At 48.0% G+C, this 25,924-nt stretch overlaps 2 protein-coding genes across 2 annotated transcripts in view; one reads left to right on the top strand and one right to left on the bottom strand.

Annotated features, from left to right (window-relative positions):
* Positions 1–13,609, top strand: part of Abat (4-aminobutyrate aminotransferase) — a 95,992-nt gene extending 82,383 nt beyond the window's left edge. Inside the window, exons 12-16 of the mRNA XM_057775637.1 lie at positions 1,935–2,072; positions 4,206–4,373; positions 7,096–7,242; positions 8,291–8,402; positions 10,567–13,609. Of these exons, the coding sequence (XP_057631620.1) occupies positions 1,935–2,072; positions 4,206–4,373; positions 7,096–7,242; positions 8,291–8,402; positions 10,567–10,688 (687 nt within the window). The 3' untranslated portion in view covers positions 10,689–13,609. The remainder of the gene's footprint in view (positions 1–1,934; positions 2,073–4,205; positions 4,374–7,095; positions 7,243–8,290; positions 8,403–10,566) is intronic.
* Positions 13,610–22,124: 8,515 nt separating this feature from the next.
* On the bottom strand, positions 22,125–25,917 carry Tmem186 (transmembrane protein 186). The gene is made up of 2 exons (XM_057775037.1): positions 25,851–25,917; positions 22,125–24,541 (listed from the first exon to the last, which is right to left on the bottom strand). The coding sequence occupies exons 1-2, from the start codon at positions 25,854–25,856 to the stop codon at positions 23,903–23,905; spliced, it is 645 nt and encodes a 214-aa protein (XP_057631020.1). The 5' UTR covers positions 25,857–25,917; the 3' UTR covers positions 22,125–23,902.
* Between the last annotated feature and the right edge of the window lie 7 nt (positions 25,918–25,924).

Genomic DNA, 25,924 nt, shown 5'->3' with positions numbered 1-25,924 from the left:
TCCAGAGCTTCTTTAAGTTTCATTGGAGGTCGCACTAGGAAAGAACGTGGACCTGTAATCCCTTGCCTCCACATCTCCATTTCCCCAGAAACAGCCGCCTCTTTCTGTAGGAAATGCGAAAGTATAGCAAGTGTTTTCCTGCTGGAGCAACAGTGGCTGTATTCTCTATATTGCATTATTATTGCATTGAGGCTCAAATAACTGCTGGCTTTCCTCTTAAACGTGTTCAGTCAATATTTATCAGACACCTACCAGGTGCTAAGCAGAGTGCTGAGAGGTAGGTCTTCAGCAATAAACGAAAGAGACAAGACCATAGCTCAGGCTTGTAACATAGACAGCTATAGATTTCTTTGATGGAATTTATTTGAGCAGCATCTTTTATTTGTTCCTTGAGACATAGTCTCACATTCTAGTCCAGCTGTCGTGGGACTTACTGTTCAGCACAGGCTGGCTTCAAGATCAAGAGAAATACTGCTGCCTCAGCCTCGCTAGTACTGAAGCTCCAGGAGTGAGACATAGCATTTTATGAGCCTTCTATATCAAAATATGGTCTCAACATGTAATTAATATTTTTATAAGTATTTTATAAAATTTTTATAACATTTTATAAGAGGTTGTTTTTCATATTAAGTTCCTGGAACGTTGTGTGTTAGGTATAAAAAAACTAAGTCATGGGCTTTGTTCTATTTTGTTTTTTAAATTTTGAATCCTAATTAAAACATAGTAAATATCACTGTGTTATTTGTTCATCATCTATAAGATAATCCTGCTTCAGAACAAGTTGGGTACCTTCCTTACATTCCATCAGTTTGTTGGTGTTTTTTATCAGATGTAGCAGTGAGAGAGTTATAGATCCTGCAGTACAGCCATTCCGGCATTTGCTGCAGTCTGTTGTATGACTCAGGACACTGTCACCCCAACCAGGGATGTCTTAGCACCCTGGACCACCTTCTCAAGTCACTCTAAGCATTCTTACCCACACGGTCCCCCGCCCTACAACACACCGCCACAGTGCTGCAGTCTGCTTTTGCTTCAGATGGTTTTGCAGCAGCTTCTCAAACGAGAATCTATCTTAGCCTGCCCACGACCCATGCATACAAGCAGAAAGAGCACTAACAGCAAAGCAGAAGCGACAATAGTGCCATGCTTAGAGTAGTGGTTTACACTACTACCTTTAGGTCATTTTAATATGCCTCTTACAGAGTCTGCCATGATGGCATCTGCCTGTAATCCCAGAATTTGGGGGTAGAGGTAGGAGAGTACATGTCCTACATAACAAAAACAAACACACAAAAATTTAAGACAAGATTTCACTATGTCACCCTGGCTGGTCTAGAACTCACTCTGCAGACCAGGGCATTCCTTGAACTCACAGTTTTACCTGCCTCTGTCTCCTGAGTACTGGGATTAAAGGTGCATACCGCCAAGCCAGGCACTATATAACAAATTTGAGGCCAGCCTGGGCAATATGTGTGTCCACTTACAGATCAAGAAAGGGAAGGTTCAGAAGACTGAATTGCTAGTCCCATAGGTGCTGGCACCTGTCAGTCACAGCAGAGCACATCCCGCACAGAATGTGGCTCCTATCAGGTACACACTTGTGATGGGAGATGCCATAGACACGCTTTTTTTTTTTTTTTTTTTTTTTTTTTTTTTTTTTTTTTTTTTGGTTTTTCGAGACAGGGTTTCTCCGTAGCTTTTTGGTTCCTGTCCTGGAACTAGCTCTTGTAGACCAGGCTGGCCTCGAACTCCCAGAGATCCGCCTGCCTCTGCCTCCCGAGTGCTGGGATTAAAGGCGTGCGCCACCACTGCCCAGCTATAGACACACTTTCGATATGACTTCAAGGGGTCCCCAGAGCCCCCCAGTGCGCACCCATGAAATCTACTGTTCTGGGGCGTCTATGAACAGCTTCCTTTTCCCATTCTGGGTCTAGGTGGAAGATCTAATTGTGAAATATCGGAAAAAGAAGAGAACAGTGGCTGGAATCATCGTTGAGCCCATCCAGTCTGAGGGCGGAGACAATCACGCCTCCGACGACTTCTTCCGGAAACTGAGAGACATCGCCCGGAAGGTTAGAGTGCGCGGAACGGAACAGCCGGACAGGACCACAATGGTTTCTGAGTTTGGTTCCCAAAGCCAAACGTTGGCTCCACTTCTGTCATGGGGCCATGAAAACTTACATGTGTGCAGAAACTGGCAGACCACACCAAGGGCAGAGAAGGTGGATTAGTACTAGGGAGTATGGGCACAGGTTTACCTAGCGTGTTTCATTTGAGGTGGGGGCAGGCTTGAGTTGGGAGGCCTGGGTGATTCCTATTTAAAATAACTTTGCTGAATCAGCCCCTGGGGCTGGAGTTGTAGTTCAGTGGTAAAGCATCTGTGTAGCATGCACAAGGTTCTGGGTTCAGTCCTCAGCACTGAAGAAAAATCAAAGTTTTATGGGACGTGATGACTCAAGCCTACAGTCCCAGCACTCAGAAGGCCCAGGCAGGAGGATTATCACAAGTTCAGGGCTACCCTTGGCTATGTAGTTTAAGACCAGACTGGAAACTACTGGGATTTTTGGTTTGTTTTGTTTTTGTCTGATGGGTTTTTTCCTTTTAATTAATTTATTTATTTTACTTTACATATATACGGGTGTTTTGCTTGCATGTATGTTTGTGCAGCATGTGTATGCACTACCTGCAGAGTCCAGAAGAGGGCATCAGAGTCCCCTGAAACTGGAGTTACAGTCAGTTGTGAGCTGCCTTGTGGATGCTGGGACTTGAACCACGGTTCTATGAAAGAGCAACCAGTGCTCTTAACCATGGAGCTGTCACTCCAGCCCCCAAACTACTGTTTTATTCTGGTGTCTTAGTTAGTGTTTCTATTGCTGCGACAAAACCATCATGATCAAAGAGCAAGTTGGGGAGGAAAGGGTTTATTTGGCTTAAGCTTCTATATTCCTTACAGTTCATCATTGAAGAAAGTCCAGGCAGGAACTCACACAGGGCAGGAGCCTGGAGGCAGGAACTGATGTAGTAGCCATGGAGGGGTACTGCTTACTGGCTTGCTTCCCCTGGCTTTCTCAGTCTACTTTCTTATAGAACCCAGAACCGCCTGCCCAGGGTTGGTTCCACCCACAATGAGCCTGGCCTTCCCCATCAATCACTAATTAAGAAAATGCCCTATAGTCAGATCTTATGAAGACATTTTCTCAATTAAGGTTCCCTCCTTTCAGATAACTCTAGTTTGTTTGACATAAGACCAGCCAGCAAATCGGGACTTGTCCAGTGAGGAGATCCCTAAGATGGCTGCAGCCTCCTGCTTCTTGTTTCTGGAATTTGCCTCGTTTTTCAGTCCACTGTGTCTATAGTCAGCAGCATAAAGGGAGCAGGATCAGCATCAAGGCTTTAGTCCAATGGATTGGGCGTTAGCTTTTTGTCACTGCAGCCAAATTCCTCGATTTAAACAGTGTAAGCCCCCAGACAAAAGCCTGACTTTGCTCCCTTCCAGAGCAAAGGAATCAGGCCATAGTCATCAGCCCTGCATGCTTAGCAGAAACCGTGGCAACAGAAACATGTGACAGAGGAGAACTATTCAATCGTAGCTGACAGGAAGCATAGAAGGAGACAGGAAGTGACCAGGAGATCCTCTAACCCCACAAAGACCAATTTCCTCCATTTCTGAAGTTTCCACAACATCCTAGTAGTGCCCTGGCAGGAGACCAAACGCTCAACATAGGAGCCTGTGGGGGAGTTTATGTTCACATGGTAACAGGTATATATGCACAGTGGACATACCCAACCAGTCAGCTCATCTAAGACACATGGGACACGAGCCAGTTTACACACATATGGAATTAGTGCGTCTGCAAAAAACACAGCAGCTGATGTGGACGGAATGACTTCTCAGCTTCAAGCTTGCACACGTTGTCTTCGGATGCAGACAAGCCCAGGACAGCAGCCGCATGCCACAGAGCCCTGAGATGGTGTTGGGGGGAGTATCCGATGTTCTCATTTTGTTCCATCGGGGCAGTTCTAGGGCATGTTCAGATGCAGCTCTGATCCAGGCTGTTCTGGTTTGCTCTGCAGAGCTGGGGAATGGGGCTTCGCTTTGCCGTTTCGATCACAAGGGTGAGACACACAGCTGGGCTCCAGCTTGGGGTTGGGGGGGTCCCCAGAGGCTTACACGTTTGTTTCTCCCTGCCCTGTTCTCCGAGCAGCATGGCTGTGCCTTCTTGGTGGATGAAGTTCAGACTGGAGGGGGCTGCACGGGCAAGTTCTGGGCCCATGAGCACTGGGGTTTGGATGACCCAGCTGATGTAATGTCCTTCAGCAAGAAGATGATGACAGGGGGCTTCTTCCACAAGGAGGAGTTCCGGCCAAGTGCTGTGAGTATCCTGGCTTTCTCTGCTCGTTCAGAGCAAATGGTGGCTGCAATACATACCTAAGGGACTAGGGGTCTCCTGGGTGGCACAGAGGTTTCCTTCAATGTCACATGCAATAACGACATCAGTAGCTGCTGCTGTGTAATGGACACCTTGTGCCTGTCCGTTTCTGGTGGTCCTTTAATCCACACAGCACTCTAACCACGGAGCCTTGAATTCTCTTTGTAATGCTTCACTAATGGCCGGCCAGGTGCAGAAGCCAAGTGTGCCTCTGCCATAGTTACTTTTCTCATTGCTATGACCCCATACCTGACAGGAACATCTTAAGAAGAGTTCGAGCTTACAAACTGAAGGGATGTAATCCAGCATGACCGGAGGCATGGTGAAGAGCAGGAGACAAAGGGTCACACTGCATCTGTGTCAGGAAACAGAGGGGAAGTGGCGTTGGGCAATAAAACCGTAAGGTGGATCCCCAGTGCCCACTTCCTCCATCAAGGATCCACTCCTTAAGGGTCCTACAGGCTTCCAAAACACTGCCACTGCTGGGGAGTAAGTTTTCAAACACGTGAGTCTGTAAGAGACACTTTTACATTTAAATCACAGCACCCTCCAAGGTCTGAGCCCGTTAGTGAATAGTCAGGAGTCTCACAGAGGCCGTCTGTTAGCCGTGCACATACACTACAAATTTTTAAGTGTGCATATAAATGCATGTCCGCGCGCACACACACACACACACACATTCTTCAAGGGTCCAAAATCCTTGCACTGTTCCTATGTACAGTTTCAATCCTTGAAGTTGCTTCTTCATCCAAAATGGCTACTGGAATTCCAGCTTTCATACCTCAGTTCTAATCTGTGGTAAGAGAAAAAAAGAAGAAATGGCCTGTCTTTAACAGCCTTCACAGAAATTCCACATAGTCACAGAGCTCTCTCTCTCTCTCTCTCTGTCTCTCTCTCTGTCTCTCTCTCTGTCTGTCTCTCTCTCTCTCTGTCTCTCTCTCTGTCTGTCTCTGTCTCTCTCTCTCTCGCTCGCTCACACACACACACACACACACACACACACACGTTTTATTATTTAATGGTCGTGTCTGTGCATGCTACTGCCAGCAGAGGCCAGCAGAGAGCTTCAGAACCCTGGAGCCGGAGTTACAGGTGCTTGCTTGTGAGCCACCCAGTGTGGGTGCCAAGTAGGGAACTCTGGTCCTCTGCAGAAGCAACAAATGCTTGTAACTGCTGAGCCATTTCTTCAGCCTAGGTTCTTTGATTTCTAACATGTGACTTAAACCTGGTCACACAGCCAGTCCACACTGTAAGAGAGGTGGGAAGTGTTTTAGTTGGCAACATTGCCACTGTAAGAACTCACGGATGGGGGCTGGAGACATGGCTCAGAGGTTAAGAGCATTGTCTGCTCTTCCAAAGGTCCTGAGTTCAATTCCCAGCAGCCACATGGTGGCTCACAACCATCTGTAATGAGATCTGGTGCCCTCTTCTGGTCTGCAGGCATACACACAGACAGAATATTTATACATAATAAATAAATATTTAAAAAAAAAAAAAAAAAAAGAACTCACGGATGGGAAAAGTAGATGATGTCCGAGAGTCAGCAGACCACTGTGCAATCCCAGGGCCCCTGTTGATGAGCATTTGCTAAGGCTAGGATCTTCTAACCTACCTGTCCCTCGACTTCCTGTCCCTCGACTTCCTGCTGTATAAAATGAAGACGGTTGTGCACAACTGTGCAGCACACAGCAAGGTTTCGGCCAACAGTGGGGTGCACATTTCACAGTGCTCCCTCGAGATTGAATTGTCTGTGACATTTATAACAACATTTTAGTTTGTCTGAGAACGTTTGCAGTGGTGAAATCATTGAACAATGCATTTCTCAGAGCATCCCCTTTGTTAGGTGATACACCAGTGCAGTTAAGAAACTTGGCTTTTCTGGGCCCGAGAGACTTCCCAGGGGATGTGACAGCCGGGTCTCTCTCAATAGCGCCAACCTTGAGATGTTTGTTGGTTCAGTTTCTTTCCTCTCTGGGGGATGGAAATGTGTACAATGCTGAGAGCCACTTTCGTCAGTGAATTGTTGTGCAAGCATGGGGACATGAGATTGAGCCCAACGCCTGTGTGAAGAGCCAGGCATGGTAGTGCACACTTGTAATCCCAGCATAGCTGGGAAAGCAGAAGCAAGAAGCTTCCTGGGACTTGCTGGCTAGCCGGCCTTCGAAATCAATAAGCTTTAGCTTTAGGGAAAGCCAGCTCCTGAGGAACAACATCGTTCCTCGGCTAGATTGGCCCTAGGTGGATGACAGTTGACCTGGCTTGAGCCACTTTGCACCGAACCCCACCCCCTTTTGTGTATGTGTGTGCATGGGCACATGTGTGTTCATGTGAACACACATGCACATTTGTGTACGTGTATGCAGAGGCATATACAATTTTTTAAATTTTTTTGCATGGGGAGGGAGGGGAGGCTTGGAAACTTCAAGAAGAATCAATCATTCATTGAATCCTCAAATGGCAAACAGTGACCACTCAGCTAAAGGCTGACACGTGACTGGGTTTCTCTCCTGGGCAGTGAGGACCCTATGTGCACAGAGTTATGTCTGAACAGGCAGAGTAAAGGGGTGGAGTCAAAGAGAGGCAGGAAAAGGTGTGCCCAGGGGCAGGGGACCCTTTGAAGTGTTCTGCTATGAGAGCCCTTCCGATGTATCCCCTCTCATTCTAGCCATACCGGATCTTCAACACCTGGCTGGGAGACCCGTCCAAGAACTTGCTGCTGGCTGAGGTCATTAATATCATCAAGCGGGAGGACCTGCTCAACAATGTGGCACATGCCGGGAAGACCCTGCTCACAGGGCTGCTGGATCTCCAGGTATCTGGCTCAGCCCTGGCACTGCTTGCTGGCTTGCAGTTCTCAGCTGGCTTTGCTGTTTTCAGGTTCCCCGGCCTTGGCGTGGGCAAAACCAGGTCGGTCGCTCCATTCTTCCATGCCAACCCCGTTCCTCGTCCCTCATTATCTCTTGACACTAAATTCAAACATTCCTTCTAGAAGACTCCTCCTGTAACGCTCTTATAGCCACGATTCCCTCCTCTGAACAGCCCAGTTGGGTTTGTTGCAAGCCACATGTGTAGTTTTTTTACTATATTGAAACAAGGTATCGTGTAACCCAGGCTGGCCTTGAATGTGATTTGTATCAGGGATGACTTTGAGTTCCCTATCTTCCTGCCTCTACCTCCAAGTCCCGGGATTACAGATGTGTGGCTGACAGCTGTAATTTTAAGTATCTTAAAAGCCAGATGAAAAGCAAATTGGAGAAGGTAAAGTTATTTTTAATGATATGTTTTATTTAACCTATCTGATGTCCAAAATACTACTATTTCAACAAGTCATCAATATAGAAAATAAGTAATGGCCAGGTGATGGTAGTGCACACCCTTAATCCCAGTACTTGGGAGGCAGAGGCAGGTGGATCTCAGTGAGCTGGAGGCCAGCCTGGGCTACAAAGTGAGTTCCAGGACAGCCAGGACTATTATACAGAGAAACCCTGTCTCAAAAAACAAATAAACAAGCAAAAAGAAGGGAGGGGGAGGGAAGGAGGGAGGAACAGAGGTAAGGACGGAGGGAGTGAAGGAAAATAAGTAATATGTCATGCTTGTATCACATTCCAATCATCTCAGTACTGAGGTGACAGAGAGAAAGGAAGGTCCTTGCAAATTGAAAATCAGCCTCGTCCACATAGCAAGTTCTAGGCCAGCAAGGGTTGTAGACTGCGCCTCTCTCACAAACAAGAGGGCTAGGGAGGTGGTTCAGATTCCCAGCACCCACATAAAAGCTGTGTGGGAGTGTCAGCACCAGCGGGTGTCGTGCCCCCCCCCCCCCCCGTAACAAGCTTTGACTCGGGTTTGTCTTCCTGCTGCAGGCCCGGTACCCCCAGTTCATCAGCAGAGTGAGAGGACGAGGCACCTTTTGTTCCTTCGACACTCCAGACGAATCCGTACGGAATAAACTCATTCTAACCGCCAGAAACAAAGGTGGGGGTGCGGGAGCGGACAATGAACCTAGTTATCTCATCAGTCTCCTACTCTACTGAGTGGGTGCCGAGCTTTGCTAGGTACAGGGTGGGGGAAGTGGAGGTGCGTGGGATAAAGAGACTCAGTGCCCTTTCTCCAAAGTTACGTTGGGATTCATGCTTTCTTCTCATCTGACTTTATTTCTTCTTCTTCCTTTGTTTTGAAATTTATTTATTTATTATGTATACAATATTCTGTCTGTGTGTATGCCTGAAGGCCAGAAGAGGGCGCCAGACCTCTTCACAGATGGTTGTGAGCCACCATATGGTTGCTGGGAATTGAACTCAGGACCTTTTGAAGAGCCGGTAATGCTCTTAACCACTGAGCCATTCCTCTGAGGCAGTGTGTGTGATGTATCCCAGGTTTGCTACGAACTTGCTATGTAGCTAATTGAGGATGACTTTTTCTTTGTTTGTTTGCTTTTTTTTTTTTGGTTTTTTGGGGTTTTTTTTTTTGGTTTTTTCGAGACATGGTTTCTCTGTGGCTTTGGAGCCTGTCCTGGAACTAGCTCTGTAGACCAGGCTGGTCTCGAACTCACAGAGATCCGCCTGCCTCTGCCTCCTGAGTGCTGGGATTAAAGGCGTGCGCCACCACCGCCCAGCTGTTTGTTTGCTTTTTGAGACAAGGTTTCTCTTAGCTTTGGAGCCTGACCTGGAACTAGCTCTTGTAGACCAGACTGGCCTCGAACTCACAGAGCTCCACCTGCCTCCGCCTCCCGAGTGCTGGAATTAAAGGCGTGCGCCACCACTGCATGGCTGAGTTTTAAACACCCAATCCTACTGCCTCTCCTTCCCCAGTGCTGGCATTACTGGCATAGACTACCACACCTAGCTTGTTCAGTGCTGAGGATCGAACCTACGGCCTCATATAGGATAGCCATGCCCTACTGCGCTACACCCCGCCAGCCCGTGAAAGATTGCTTCACCCACTCCTGTGCTGCAGGCACCCACTGAGAAGGCAAGCTGAACTAACGGTGAAACCAGGCACAGCAACGGCCAAGTCCTTCCTCCAGCAACCATGGTTGCTCAGGAAGCAAACACCTTTTTGTACCACTCAGCTAGCCTACCGCTACACCTTGCCCACCACCATTTTTCCTTTTAAAGAATTTTTTATTATGTCCGTGATATGTGTATGTGGGAGTCCAAGGACCACAGTCACATGTGGAAGTCAGAAGACAGAACCTCATGGGGTCAGTTCTCTCCTATGTTTATGTGGGTTCCGGGGATTGGATTCAGGCCTTTCGGCTTGCATGGACCACCTCACTCCCCACCCCCATCACTCCTGCCGCCTTTTAATTGGCCAGAGTGGCCTTGGACTCACCCTGTAGCTCAGACTCGCTTTGGACTTCTGATCCTCCTTCACAAGCCTCCTGAGCAGCTGGGGTTATGGGCATGTTCCCCTAAGCCTAGCTTTTAACTTTTTATTTATTTATATTTTGAGATAGGGTCTTGTTGTATAGCCTAGGCCTAGAACTTGGAATTCTTCTGCTTCCATCTCTCAAGTGCTGGGATTACAGGCATGTGACACCATGCCTGCCTTAGCCTCCTTCCTAAAATATGAAAAATAGTTCCAAAGAAAATGAGCAAGCCAGGCAAGTATGTCCAGTACACACAGCGAAATCCCTCTTTGGAAACCGGCAGGTCCATGTGTTCGGTAAGGGCCTAGCCCTTCTGCATGTGCTTCCATACGTAATGTATTCACTTACCATGAGTTCTGGCAAGGAAGAACTTCTACCTTGAGATTTCTCTACCGTCCAACCCAGTAGGAGGGGAAAAGCTGACATTTAAAGTTAGGGAAGGCTGGGCCTAGCGGCACACACCTTTAACCCCAGGCAGGCAGAGCTCTGTGAATTCAAGGCCAGCCTGGTCTACGTCGCAAGTCCTAGGCCAGTCAGGGTTACACAGTGAGACCTTGTCTCAAAAAAAAGAAAGAAAACCAACAAATAAAATTCAAAATCAGTACGGAAGGAGAGAAGAAGGCAAGTAAAGGAAGAGAGAAGGGAAGAAAGGAGGGATGAATAGGAGGAGGATGGGGGCCTGCAGGAAAGAGCAATGGGGGGGGCAGATGACAGCGACCGCTGACCCCCAAGTCGCCCACTCCTAACCTAACCCTGCTCTTCTTCCAGGTGTGGTACTGGGGGGCTGTGGTGACAAGTCCATCCGTTTCCGTCCCACGCTGGTCTTCAGGGATCACCACGCTCACCTGTTCCTCAACATCTTCAGTGACATCTTAGCAGACTTCAAGTAAAGAAGCCGTTCCCGTGACATTCAGAGAAAGCCTGGTCAGCGGTGTCAACCCGATTAGTTTGCCTAATTCATATTTTCACTTCCAAGTCTATCAGAGGCGAATGCATTAACTGAAGGGTCATTTGTGGGGCAGGCTCATCGTTCAGTGGTTGTGGAGAAAGAGCGGGTCAGGAGGACCTGGGTTTGAGTTTCCTCCCTGCAGGACTCATGGTGCCAATTGGTTAAAGCCCTTAAGTTCTGTGTAAGCTTGGACACTGTCTTAGGAAAGGCCATGAGGCCATATTTCTGCCAACCCTGGACCAACCAGTTTCTTAGACGCCACTCAACGCCATTATAGCTGCTCAGAGGTGGGCGGGCAGGATCCTTGGGTCTCTGTCCGTCTCAAGTACCCTGTTCTGGGATTAGAGATGCTGATGTCCTTTTGTCCTCCATGAACCAAATCTCCTTGCTTCTCACCAAATCCCTAGCTCCATTCCCCACTCACGACTTAGTGAGGGTCTGGATGGCTCTCAAGAAGATGACAGGTAGGGAGATAAGGAGTGTGTTTGAGGGAGAGGAGGGGCTTCCGGTATCCTAGACACCAAGATACTCTCGGCCCTGTGCTCTTGGTGATGTCCCTGGCCTGCAAATTCTTCCCTGACTGACTTGTGCTCCTGGAGGATCTCTGAGTGGCATCCATGGTAGTTCTTAGGCGACATTCTCCACCCTGAGTCAGTCTTGACCCGAGCACCCAGGGGACACGTGGGAGCTGCAGTTGCCTCTGGAGCCTGAACTGAAGAGCACCAGCAAAATAGCCACAGGGCCTCTGACCTGTGACCCTTATTCTGGGACCTTCATAGTCCAGCTCTCACTCATCCACCCTCCCGTCTCTCCAGAGCAGGGCTCTTCCATCCCAGGGGACCACTGCTAGACTTCTTGCTAAAGGTGATGTATTCGTTAGAAAGGCATAAGACAACATGCGTGGAAAAGCAGCTTGCTGGTTCATGAGGGTGTTCTTGGACTTGCCCTGCCCCACAACCCCACCCCACGCCACCCCACCGAGAGCCTGGGCCTTTTCTGAACTGGGAGCTTACATTACCCTCAGCCAGCAGCCAATGCTTATTCAGGCTCCAGCATCTCAGCTGGAGGCGTGGTGTTCTTAGAGCTGACTTGACCTGAGAGGCTCCTAAGCAGAGCCCCTCATCCTTCAGAGAGGCAGTGGTTAACAAGTAGACCGCAGGGGGCTGATTTGTCTTCTCCCAAAATCTGCTTTGCATCCTGGAGCCCTCGTTGAGTATCTGGAGAGATGGGTATGCCAGGCTTCCCAGTTTAGCCCTTTGCTTTTGAATCATCCAAAGATCTGGCTTCCATGCTTCCTTAGGCATAGTCATCAATTCACTTGCCTTGAAGATGAAAGGCATTGACATGCTTAATAGAGACAGCAGATCCATGAGTCCCAGTTCGCCTCACAACCCTGCAGTCTGAGACTCAGCCATCCCTTTCCATAGCCGTGTTTAAGATCATTTCCACAACCATATAAGTGATGGGGTTTGCTCCCTCCCTCCCTGTAAGGTTTCATCCACCAGTATGTTTATTTCCACATCAATAATTTATTCACTCATCTAACTTTCATGAAACCTTTGTGCTATCCCAGGCCCTGTGCCAAGCACCAGGAATACAAACATGAGATAGAGCCTCTGCTCCCAGGGGACTCCCACTCTCCTGGGAACCACAGACCTTTTAATGTTGAAGTCAGAGTGGCATGTGTGCTCCAGCAAGGCTTTCTGAATATTAGTAAGTCCAAGGAACCTTTAAGGAGAAAGGGGTGTCTGATCAGAATTCTCCAGAATGTAAAGCTAGTCAAGCACAAAGCAAGGGAGAGTAAGGAAAGGAGAAAGCTTGTGTAGAGAACATGTTTGTTTATAGCCTCCGCTCTTTCCCCAGGGAACCAGGGGCTGCCCAGAATATCCCAGGGTTCAAGGTCTTATTTAAAAACACAAGGAAAGTGCCAGCCAAACCCTAATTCACCCATTGGTTCAAGCATGCTTCCTCCTGAGAGCCATAGCAGCACATGCAATGCTCAGTCAGGTCCTTGGTGTTCGAGGGTCTTAAGCTAGGACACAAGCAGAAATCACTCTCTTTAGCGGAGGGAGTTGCTGATGTTTTACTTCCTTCCACAGGGTGTGCTGACAGAAGAATGGAATCATTTCTAGAAAGTCATATCCAGATGTTTTGTTTACCCCTTGCCTGGGGACGGTTCTTCTCATTTTAAACAAACAAACAAAATTTATGCCATTTATCCCAAGTTCTTGACTTGGGCACAGTATGTTCCCGAAATGTCATCTTTGGAGGTTAACTGAAAGAATCCCAAGGAAAAGGATTTCCACAAAACTCAAGATGGTTAAAAACTTAGAAAAGGCTAGTGAAACCCCGGGAAGCCTGGTGGGCAGGCTTCTGCCTAGGGCAGAACCCACAGAGGGGCGCCTGTGTGCAGGTCTGGATGTAGACCCATCATGCATTAGTATAGTAGAGTTTAGTAAACGTCTCTAGCCTGTTGTGTCAATTTTGCAGAAAACAAGGCCCAGTACTAGCGAGTCTTAGAAGTCCTCCCTTTTTATTATAAATGGGTGTTTTGTTTTGTTTTTATAATTTTTACTGATGCTCAGTAACCATGCAAAATTGTGCACATTAATGTACTAATTACTAGATCTGTACTTATCTATACACAATATATCAGCTCACTGTAGAAAACCACAGCTAGCGAGCATCGCAGACTCATGAAGACCAAGTGATCTTGTTTACAGTAATCGTTCAACAGTGCCAATAAGTGACGAGGGAACTAACGTGTCACGGTGAAACTGGTGACCATGTGCACAACTCCATGAACTAAATCTGTTTCCTGTGTTAACCGGTATTCTTAAATTAAAATGTTTATAATGGAAACATCAGAGTGAATGTGGGCTTTTTCCGGGGCTCGCATTGCCCCAGATGTCACAATGGCAGATTAAGTAAGGATTCCGTCCCAGTCCAGCCTGGCGAACCTGTCAACTTGCTGGTTGCTGGTGTAGAAGCGTGGGGGACTCACACAGCTGCATCGCACAAAAGCCGTGTGCTCAAAGCCCCATGGCAGTCTCCTCTTCCTGAGCAAGGGTTTCTGTAATCTCAGGACAACACTGTGAGTCCTGTGGGCTTCTGTATTCCTTGCTTTCCTCCTGTGACCCAGGGTCTGACCAGCAGCTTGAGGAGAAGGGCTCTGTTTCAGTTTGAAGTTTAAAAAACGCTATCGTCCATCTGAGTGTAGAAGGCGTGCTCACAGGAGGGCAAGGCACCTGGTCACATTACTTCGTCAGCCAGGAAACAAAGAGCAGACACCAGTGGACCAAGGCCAGAAAACCTCAGGCCACCCCAAAGACCCACTTCCTCCTAAAGATTCCACAGCTCTCCGAAACAGCGCCACCAGCTGGATACCAAGTGTTCAAACACCAAGCATGGAGGCGCGTGGGGAGGGGGGTTGGGGGGGGTCTCACTTTCATAAACTTCCCACACAGTGAGTTTCCTGAGCCCCCAAGCCTCCCTGTCTGCAAAGGGGCTGCTTCAATCCAGCCAGAACTGACACCTGGGCTCAGGCAGGCAGAAGTCAAGCCCTGAGTTTGATCTTCAGGACTCTGCAGTCACTGAGCAAAGGACAGAAGAGAGCAGGGTGATGTCTCTGAGGTCGGTATTGCTAGGTCACAGGGAGGTGAGGTGAGGTGAGGTGACCTGGGAAATCAGACAAAGAGGCAGCTCAACTTGCATCCTTGAAGGCCTTCTGCACCACGCTGAGGGGCAGGCTTCTGTGAGGGCGAGGGAGCTGCTGAGGGTTTGGGACAGCAGAATCACCCAAGATGCATTTTAAAAAGCTCCTTAGTGAGTTGGGATTGGAGAAATGGCTTGGCAGTTAAGAGTGTTTGCTGCTTTTGCAGAGGACCCAAGTTCAATTCCTAGCACCCACCTTGGGCAGCTCATAACCACCTGTAATTCCAGTGACAAGGCACCTGATGCCCTTTTCTGGTCTCCATGGGTACCTACACTCACATGTACATACCCACATTTAGATGCACATATATTCACATCATTTTAAATAAAATAATTCTTTAGAAAGAATTCCTGGGGTTAGAAATGGCTCAGAGGTTAAGAGCACTTGATGTTCTTGCAGAGGATCCAGGTTGAGTTCCCAGCATGCACATGGCAGCTGTAACTGCCTCCAAGGACACCAAGCATACACATGGTGCACAGACATACATCGGGTAAGACACACACATAAAATATACCAATCTCCTTTTTAATTCCTGAGTGCATGAAGAACAGAGGTTCTGGCAGAGCCATTAGTGACCAATGGTGTCACAATCGCCTTTGGCCTACACGTGGCATCCAGCACACCAGAGAAGCAATGGGGTCCGAAGGCAGCAACTTATTTGTTTATTTACTCGCTTATTTATTTTTGAGACAGCGTTCACTAGGTAGTCCTGGCTGGCCTGTAACTAATTAGACCAGGCTGCCCTTGAACTCACATTCACCTGCCTCTGCCTCCCAAACACTAAGACTAAAGGCATACACTACCACACCTGGCCCAGAGGGAAACTGTTACCTTAATATTTAACTTTTTCATTTGTATTTCTTTAGGTGTATGGCTCTTTACCCTGCATATAAGTCTGTGTGGCACTTTCATAGTGCCTGTAGAGGCCAGAAGAAGGTGCCCTGTCCCTCGGAACTAGAGTTACAGACTGTTGAGAGTCATCGTGTGGGTGCTGGAAACAGCCTGGGTCCTCTGGAAGAGCAGCCTGCTCTGAACTGCTGAACCATCTCTCCAGCCCCTGTTTACCTTTCCCTAGCAAAATATCCTGGACTGTATGAGAGCAGAGACATTGGACACTGAGCTGAGCAAAAGCAAACAACTGAGCGTGCATCCGCTCATTTATCTCTGCTCCTGGTGGTGGAGGTGACGTCGTCGGCTGCTTCAAGTCCCAACAGCGATGATTTCTTACCCGGAAGTGGAAGCAAAACAGACCCCTTCTCCCCTAAACTGATCCTGTCAGGGCCATTTTGTCACAGCAACAGAAATGAAGCTAGAACACTGACTGAAGCTTTCTGAAAAATCATCGAAGTCGGATGTGGTGGCTCACACATGGAATCTCAATATGTCAGGAGGTGAGTCAGAGGCTAGCCTGAGCTACATAGCAAGGTCTCATCTTAAAAGCCAAGATTAAGAGACATTGGTTAAGAGTATGCGCTGCTCTTCCAGAGGATCTGAGTAGGGATTCCAACACCCACATAGGGTGTCTTATAACCACCTAAAACTCCAGCTCCTGCCGGGCGGTGGTGGCGCACGCCTTTAATCCCAGCACTTGGGAGGCAGAGGCAGGTGAATCTCTGTGAGTTCAAGACCAGCCTGGTCTACAAGAGCTAGTTCCAGGACAGGCTCCAAAACCACAGAGAAACCCTGTCTCGAAAAATTAAAAAAAAAAAAAAAAAAAAAACAAAACAAAACTCCAGCTCCAGGGGATCGGATGCTCTTGACTCACGTGTATATCCCCACACACGCATACACACAGTTAAAATCAAAATCCTTTTTGAAATTAAATGTAAATATGAAGTCATGTACTAATTTCCTGTCAAGTGGCCGGCATCTGGTAGTCATTCCTCTCAGTGACACTCTTTGCTGGACTTGGAAGTACAGTCCTATGAGCCAGCACTTGGGAGGCAGAGGCAGGGGGATCACCTCAAGTTTGAGAGCATCTTGACCTACAGTGCAAGTTCTAGGCCAATCGTGGCCCTATAGGGAGACCCTGTCTCTAGAAACTGAAAGCAGCAATAATAAAACAAAACATTACTTCTGTTTGACAAGGTGTCTCATAAGGTCAACACCACCACTTATTTCCGTAAAAGCCACGTTCCCACAAATAAACACTGTCTGTTTCCCAATGTAGGGCCAGGCCTGGCTGATGCTGGTATATTTCAACCACTAATCAGTAAAACCAATGATTTGTCTTTGGTGCAGGCACAAACAAGAACAGATGGTGTCAGGCCTGCCTGGTTAAGTCTAATCAGACAAGATTTTACAGTTGAATGCTGCAGGACCAAAACAAGGCCATAGAACATGCACTCTTCCTGAGGCTCAGAGAGACCCTGTTGCTTTTCATTAAAGAACTCGGGGCTCCTGCAGCCCTAAGACAGCAATGAAATGAAAGTTCCAGGCAGGTTGTTAGGGTGACTTATCCCAGGCCGTCCTCCCAAAGCAGCTAAGCCCACAAACTATATTCTGGGAAGGGCATTAGATGCAGTGGTTTGATGATGGCCTGGGATGGGGGATAAACACCTGCTGAAGGACAAATTCCGCTTGCTTTGGGAAAACAGAAAGGACAACAGCAAGGGGCTGAGCCATGCAGCTGCCTTATGAGCGAAGCAGGAACCTTGTCAGTCACAGCAATGTCAGCTGAACAGAACCCGACAAGCCGCAGAGCACCCTGTCCCCGAGCACAGACCATGTAGAGTCATAGTGTGGGGCAGGAGTGCCAGGCCCAGACAGTTCTTAGCTGACGGGAAGGAAAGCCATGCCATGAGAACAAACAGGACACCTTCCCAAATGCTTTCCAACAGCTGTGCTTCTGATGTGCACCCGGTATGAGCCCAGATGGAAGCACGTAGTTGGCAAGCTTTCCTCCGCCTAGAAAACCATGCTGGGGGAAGCTAGGGAGACGGTTCAGTCAGTAAAATGCTTGCCGAACAAGCACGAGGATCTGAGTTCGAATCCCCAATACACACCCACATAAAAGCTAGGCAGAGTGGCATGCACCTGTAATCTCATCGGGGGGGGGGGGAGTGGGGGAGGGGAAACAGGAGGGTCCCAGGGGCTCAATGGCCAGCTAGCCTGGCTTAATTGGTGAACAATCAGTCCTCTCTAACTCAAAGATTAAGGTGATCACAAGTGGAATGTTGGTGTTGCATGCTTATAATTCCAGCACTTGGAAGACAGAAGAATCAGAAGTTCAGGTCATTTTTGACTACATAATACATTCAAGGCCAGCCTGGGCTATATAAAGCTCCATCTCAAAAAATCATCCTCAACAAAAAAAGAAGAAGGGGTAGCCATCCTGTGAGTGTAGGTGGCCCTTGATGGTGGCACAAGAGGAGCCTAAGCCACCACTCAGGTACTGTGCATACACTTGACACTCAGCAGCATGCCACCAGTCCTGCAGAATCAGCCCGCGTCAGATCCCGAGATAAGCTCTGTTTGCTATGTTTTATTTTACTGTGGAATATTCCTTTACACTGTGTGTGTATATGTCAATGTGACTGGTTTAATAAAAAACAAAAGCAAAAAAACTAAATGACCAGTAGCGAGGCAAGATTTTCGGGGTGGAAAGGATGCTGGGAAGAAGGACAGAGTTCTCAGGAGTTGGGAGCAAGAGGCAGAGGAAGCAGGAAACGAACATGCCATACTGAGACAACGTGGTAGAACACAGATAGAAATATGGGTTAGTCTAAGTTGTAAGAGCTAGCTAAAAAAAAAAAAAAAAAAAAAGCCTAAGTTATCGGCCAAGCAAGCACTTACAATTAAGTCTCTGTGTGGTTATTTGGGAATTGGCTGGCAGGAGAGAAGTCTGCCTACATTTTATGTTACTCTGAGACAGGGTCTCATGTAGCCCAGGTTATCCTCAGATGAGCTTGTCCTATCTCAGGCTTAGAAGTGCTAAGAGGAGTGCACTACCATGCCCGGCCTCACCAAAACATTTTTACTTAATCTTTTTTTACTACAATTTTATTTATTTAATTTGGTGAGTGTCAATGGGTGTGAGCGTGTGTGTGCCACAGAGAAGCTGTGGGAATCGGGCCTTCGGGACTGAATGCTGGCTGTCAGGCTTGGCATCAAGCTCCTTTACCTGCAGAGCCCTCTCACCCATTCTTTATTTAATCTTTTAACTCTTTCGGTTGACAGAAGCTCAGGTGCCACCAGCATCTTGTATAGCTATCGTTAAGGCAATTAAACCGGGCGGTAGTGGCGCAGGCCTTTAATCCCAGCACTCGGGAGGCAGAGGCAGGCGGATCTCTGTGAGTTTGAGGTCCCACACCCAATCCTACACTAGGTCCCACCGTCAGTCACTGACCACAAAAGGCTTTTCTTGCACTTCCCCACCTCCAGAGCGCTAAGAAATGAACATCGAGTCACCCCGTCTGCAGGATTTGGTGTGGTGGCCGTGGGCTGGCTCTGTTTTGGTTCATTATTTGAGACAGGGTCTCTGATAGCCCAGGTTGGCCTAGAGCTTTGTAGCTGAGGATAACCTCGAACTCCTGATCACCCTGCCTCAGCTCCCCAAGTGATGATCACAGCCATGTGTAACCAACCATGCCTTTGTTGGAAGGCAGGTTGAGTCTCATTCTGTAGCCCAGCCTGGCCTCTCCTGCCTGAGCTTTTCCAGTGCTGGGATTTTAGGCATGAGCAACCATGTCTGGCTCTTATTTTTGCTATAGCCCAAAGGATTTGGGAATGTGGCTAAGTGGTAGAGTGCTTGCCTATCCTGTACAAGGCCCTGAACTGGAACCCCAGCAGCACCACCACATGAGCGAGCATGCGCATGTACACACACACACACACACACACACACACACACACACCAAAAGAACTAAGACAATTGTAGAATTGGGTTTTTTTTTTTTTTTTTTTTTTTTGGTTTTTCGAGACAGGGTTTTTCTGTGGTTTTGGAGCCTGTCCTAGAACTAGCTCTTGTAGAGCAGGCTGGTCTCGAACTCACAGAGATCCGCCTGCCTCTGCCTCCCAAGTGCTGGGATTAAAGGCGTGCGCCACCACCGCCCGGCCCTGTAGAATTGTTTTTCAAAGGGACAAAACACCAATATAGCCACAGTCTAAATCTAAAAGCCTTTTTCTCTTGTGACCTGGAACTTCTAAGACTATTTTGGCCTCAAACTAAGAGCAACCCATCTGCCTCCGCCTCCTGACATTAAAGGCCTACACCACCAAGCCTGGTTCTTATTTTGTTTTCTAAATAGCTCAAACCACTGCCCTGCTGAGGTTACAGAACCGTACCCACGTCCTGGAAAGAGCTCTGATTTTAGCTGAGGTGTAGGGGATAGTACACTTGTGTGCCCTCTGCTGGCACCTCGTGAGCAGACCACAGAGCAAGCAAAGGCCACCCTGGCGAGAAAGGGCTCTCTTTCACAGGCATGCCCCTGGCAGGCTTAGCAGCCTTGTAGTTGGTGACATGCTGACTCCCCACTGCAGTCACCTGGGGAACCTGGCAGTAGGAATAACAGGGAAGGGCCTGGGTGGTCTTGAAAGTATTACCATCATAAAACTGAGCCAACGGCAAACAAAAGGGCAGACACTTCTTAGTTTGTCTGTTGTTTTGACATCTAGTCTAATTTAGGCCAGAATGACCACAAACCCATTAAATAGCCAAGGAGTGGAGTTCCGATCCTCTTACCTCTCAAGGTCTGGGATTGCAGGTATCTGCCAATATAACCAATTTATGTGGTGCTGGACATTGAACCCAGGACTTAGCGGTCTACTAACTGAGCTACATCCCCAGCCCTTTAAACTGGGACTTACTTTTAAACTGGTTTGAGGCCCTCTGGGTGCAACCAGGCCGCACCGATAGCATCCTAGGAGAATCAAATTCAAGGTCATTATCAGCTACACAGCAAACTCGAGGTTAGCCTGGGCTACAAAATATAAAGGGCCCTGTCTCAAAACAAGATCATAGCCAGGCGGTGGTGGTGCACACCTTTAATCCCAGCACTTGAGAGGCAGAGGCAGGCAGATTTCTTTGAGTACAAGGCTAGCCTGGTCTACAAGAGCTAGTTCCAGGACAGGATCCAAAGCTACAGAGAAACCCTTTGGGGGTGGGGGAGAGAGCTCAAAACAAGATCAAAGACTTTCAGTTTTTGTTTATTATATGAGAGAGGTGTGTGCATGCCACTGTCCACAGTTGTCAGAGGACAGCCCAAAGCAATCAGTTCTCTTCTGTCAGGGTCCCTTGGCTCAAGGGCAAGCTGCCAGGGCTGATGGTAAACACCGTTATTCTTTGAGCCCTCCTTCCCCCCAAGTTTATTATTCACTTTTTTGAGTCTAAAGTTAGATGTTCTTCGTTGTTAAATTAACTTCAAAGTGTTGCAGCTCCTACAGCAGTCTCTGACACCCTGCGAACACGGCTGTGTTCTCATGGCCCAGTGTGTCCACTAGGGAAGAGGTGTTTTTCAGTCTGTGTGACAACATGGGCATGGGCAGAACGTGACAAAATAGGCATAGATAGGCAAGACGTGACCTAAGTCATTCCCCCCTCCCTGCCCCACTACCTAGGAAACAGAATGCTAACAAATTTCCCCTTCAGTTTACATTTTGATATAAAAGCTGTTTGGAAAATAAGCACAGGTGAATTTCAGGGTGTGGATTTAGGATTTCATGAAGGATCCCTGAAACTCCCTCCCGATGCTATCGTGTGAAATGTGTTTCATTTATTCCCACACCTCCACTCTGGTACGAGAAATGATTTATGTCAGGGCTGGTCCCTGACACCTGAGTACCAAAGTCCTATTTGGGACAGTCAAGCATTATTTTGTTGGTTTGTTTATTGAGATGGCTTCTCTGTAGCTGTGGCTGTCCTGGAGCCCGCTCTGCAGACAGGCTGGCCTCTGCAGTGGGAGCATTAGAATTGGCCAGCAGTGATGGCTGGACAACACTGAGGGTGTGCTTCATGTCCCTGAACAACACGAATGGTTACAATTCGATATGTACACTTTTAAGTTTGACTCTTGTGAATACAGTATAAATGTATCATTTCCCCCTCCCACATGTATGTGTTTCTAGAGAACCTTAGTCTGTACTTGTGTGTTTTCAGAGCCGACCATTTCTTAATGGATAGCTAATTGGTCCTGCTTCCACAATTCTTATGTTGCCTGTAGTTCTCTGTGTAGTTGAGGCCTTGTGGTGTGTCCTCCCCACAACTCCCCTAACATCCTGTGGCACGTTTGTTATCTTTGTTCAGGCTCTGTTTACTTTACATCAGGGAAGGTGGGCAAAGGTGCTCACTGTCAAGTCTGACAACCTTAATTTAATCCCCAAGACCTGAATGGTGTAAGGAAAAGGACACTGAAAAGTTATCCTCCAGCCTTCACATATGCACAGTAGTGTACACACAAATAAAGGGAAATTACAAAGCAAAGCACTTTGAGTGGGCAGCTGCTTTCCTCTCTATGCGGACACAATTCGCCTAATAAGCACGTTGGTTACTCATTATGAAAAGCAGCACATCCAGTCTCCCTCAGCTGACAGACTGTTGCTTGGATAGAGTCCCTCTATCCCGATGACAAGGATGTGAGTGGCCCTGACACTCCTGGGAGTCAACACATTCTCGGCTGGTGCTGTTCCTACCTCATCAGCATGTAGTGATGTAGGCGGAGACTGCTTGTTCATTTCCCGACTGCTCAGACCCAAATATTCACACAAAAACTATATTAATTGCAATACTGCTTGGCCATTGTAACATGAGGGCCTGCTTGCTGAGGTTTCTGTTCTGCCCAGTTCCCACAGCCAGTAAATCCCAAAGAAATCACACAGAGAGTCTACATTAAATATAAACTGATTGGCCCATTAGCTCAGGCTTCGTATTAGCTCTTATATTAGCCCATTATTCTAGTATATGTTAGCCACATGGCTTAGTACCTTTTTCAGCAGGTTAGATCACATCTTGCTTCTCCCGTGGTCTGTGCAGGACTGGGGAAAGAGCTTCCTTCTTCCCAGAATACTCCTGTTCTCATTGCCCCATCTATACTTCCTGCCTGGCTACTGGCCAATCAGCATTTATTTAAAACATAATTGACAGAATACAGAATTGTCCTGCACCAGCCAATAATTTAGGTGTATTTCTGACTTTTATATCTTAAATTAACCCATTTCTATTAATCTGTGTATTGTCACGAGGCTGTGGCTTACTGGGAAGGTTCCGGGTCCTTCTCCTTCAGCAGCTACATGGCACTTCTGACTCTGCCTACTTTCTATATCTCTTTTAGCCTGGCTACATTTTGCTAAGTCATTGGCTGAAACAGCTTTATTCATTAGCCAATAAAAGCAACACACACAGAAGGACATCCCACATAATCTACCCTTTTCTGTCTAATTAAGAAGGCGAGTTTCAACTTTAACATAGCAAAATTACATATACAACAGTTAACAAGAAAAAATTAGTTACAATACTTCGTGAGTCTAAAGTTTTATATATAATTTATCTTTTATCATAACTAAGAAAAGCTGTAACTATCTAGTCTTTAACTCCATTAAAGACCCCAGAAGGATATATTACCTATGTAAACAGGAATATCTTGTAAGCAACTTCCAAAACTCTAGTAGGCCCAGCTTTATTCACCAACCAACACGGCAACACATATACAGAAGGACATCCCACATCACAGTGACTTCCTGATGGGAGAAAAACAAGCCCCCTTTAGGCTTCGGCACTAGCCGCCAATCTGGCGGGTGCAAATGGGGCAGGCCGCCTGGAAGCCTCCCTCGGTGCTGTAAACTCTGGGCTGCTGCCCTGGCACAGCATGCAGCATGTACTGGTATGTCTCTTCTGTGGAGCTGAGGGTGGAACTTAGGGCCTTATACATGCTAGGCAAGAGCTCTACCACACAGCTACATGTCCAGCCTCAGCCATTACTGGCTATTTTCACATCCATCCCCACAAGAGAAGGCTCTTCTTTCTCACAGAGTGCAATTCAAGTCTCAGAGACTTAATACCCTGCCCCAGGTCAAGGAGCTGAGGTCCAGCAGAACCCAAGTCTTCAGACTCCAAGTCTATGTTCCTCTGCCTTCTGGTTTCATAGCAGTGAGCTGCGTCGGTGATCTTGGCATAGCATTTATAATGCCCTATTGAGCACAATGTTCAACCAAGGGCTTTTTCCTAAAGGTGGTTAACATCTTCTTTTTTGGCCCACGACAACCTTGACCTTCTTCTCCACCTGCCTCTATCTCCAGAGCTGATTACAGGCACACACAGTCATGCCTTCTTATATGCAGCTCCAGGGATTGAACCCAGGGTTTTACTGCCTGCATGCTAGATGAGCAGTCTGCAGCGGAGCTTCAGTCCCAGCCTACGGGTATTAGCTTCTGCCTCATCAATGTTCTTGGCCTTCCCCTCTAAAATCTGGTGTAACCAGGGATATGGGAGGCCTAGTTGCTGTTCTTTACTTGAGTCTGGTCAGGGTTCCAAACACTTGTGAGAAACGTTCTTTGTCCAGGATTCGGCCATAGCGCAGGGTAAGGTAGAAGGTCTGCTTGCCACTGTATTGCTGGATGCGTACAAATACTTCCTGGGCTTGGTCCTTGGATTCTGTCAGAGGTATCATGTCTGACACGGCATAGTACGTGTCCTGTCGCCATCCCCAGAAGGTCAGGTGGGCCACTCGAAGCATGGTACCCGACTCATTCACATAGAGGATGCCCACCAACCTCCTGAAGAAGTAGCTCATCCAGTACAGCATGGCCAGGGCAAAGCAGGCAATCCCACTCACCAGGCAGAGTGAATTGAGGGTCATGAGGCCCTGTGAGTATGAGTAGAAGCTCGGAGGCAGGGCTATCACAGTCACAGCTGTCTGAGCCAACTTCAGCCGAGACACATACCCGAGTACTCTGATGGCATTGAATCGGTAGATTGTGTGGAACTTTTCAGTCTCTGTGCCTGGTGGCTTCTCCTGTGAGGTGGGGGACGTGCTCCTAACCCACCTTCTGGAATCTCCCTGCCCAGTACAGTACCATAGTCGATGAAGAGGCCTCCCCCACACAGCTGGCCCCTGAAACCTTGGCACGGCTCGAAGGAGGACAGCCTGGAAAAGAGAGGCTTCTTTGAGAATTCAACCATGGTGAGCACACAACGAACGAACGAAGCAAAGCCCCTAGAAAGGCTCCAGGCAAGCCTGGAAAGCCGCCAGGGCTGCCAAAGGAATGATAAAGCTAAACAGCTAAATACTTTATTTTCTGTGGAATTCTACTCTGGATAAGTACCATACTCTTCCTTTTGCAAGTAAACAAACCCTAATCCCAACCAGTGAGATATCCCATCAAGTATAAACCCTAATCCCAACCAGTGAGATATCCCATCAAGTATAAACCCTAATCTCAACCAGTGAGATATCCCATCAAGTATAAGTGCTTGCCACCAAGCCAGGTGACTTGAATTTGATCCCTGTAGCCAACATGGTGGAGGAAGAAAAATTACTCATGCAAGGATGTCCTTGACCCCCACAAGGATTATTATTATTATTATGGTTTTTCGAGACCGGGTTTCTCTGTAGCTTTGGAGCCTGTCCTGGAACTAGACCAGGCTGGCCTCAAACTCACAGAGATCCGCCTGCCTCTGCCTCCCGAGTGCTGGGATTAAAGGTGGGCACCACCACTGCCCGGTTAAAAAACGAAGACCCCACCCCCATCAAAAAAATAAAGAAAAGGCAAGACAACTCAACAGAATGAATGGAGCCGAGTCTGGTTCTCAGGCTAGTCCTTCCCCTAGGCAGGTCCAAACAAACACTGGAAAGGTTTAGTTCCAGACATTCAGCAGAGACCTTCTGAGAGCCAACAGGAAACTTGAACTTGGGTCCACAAGTCTGTGAGGCACTTCCTCAAGGAGGAAAGTAATCGGTGTCATAGTGGGAAACCCAAGCACCAAAACTGTGGGGTACTTGTCACAGTACCTCTGCAGTTCTCCGGCTGCCTTATGTCAGGAGAACTGATTTCTATTAGCCTGGTTGGGAAAGCAGAGAAGACGCGGGGGGGGGGGGGGGGGGAACGCGCTGCACAATGGTTCTCTGGAGTGAGTAGCATAGTGAGCAACTTCTGGGCTTTAGAGTCAGAGGAAGGCTCTGATCCCGGTTCCCACAGACACTAGCCATGCATCCTTCTTCACAGCCTCAGCATTCGCTGAGGGAGACACGGTTCTTAGGCCCTGAATTTGCTGAGCGCTCAGGGAGTTACAGCGACTCCGACCGCCCACGTGATCCAAGGGGCCGGAGGGGGCAGGCCTTCCACCGGCGGAGCTCCCGGATCGGCGGCCCTGGCATCCTTGCTGCCAGTCCGAGGCCCGACCAGGATCCCCTGAACGCGTACCCTCTTTCACCGCCCTCTACCTGCCCGTCCTACCATCATCCCGTCTCCTGCTATGAGAAATAAACGGACTTGTCCCGGAAACTTGAAGAGCGCGTGCGCGTGTGGTT

The sequence above is a fragment of the Chionomys nivalis genome, chromosome 7, assembly GCF_950005125.1.
Source record: "Chionomys nivalis chromosome 7, mChiNiv1.1, whole genome shotgun sequence".
NCBI classification, from domain to species: Eukaryota; Metazoa; Chordata; class Mammalia; order Rodentia; family Cricetidae; genus Chionomys; species Chionomys nivalis.
The sequence above is the reverse complement of the archived record's forward strand: the minus strand, read 5'-3'. Positions and strand labels throughout refer to the sequence as shown.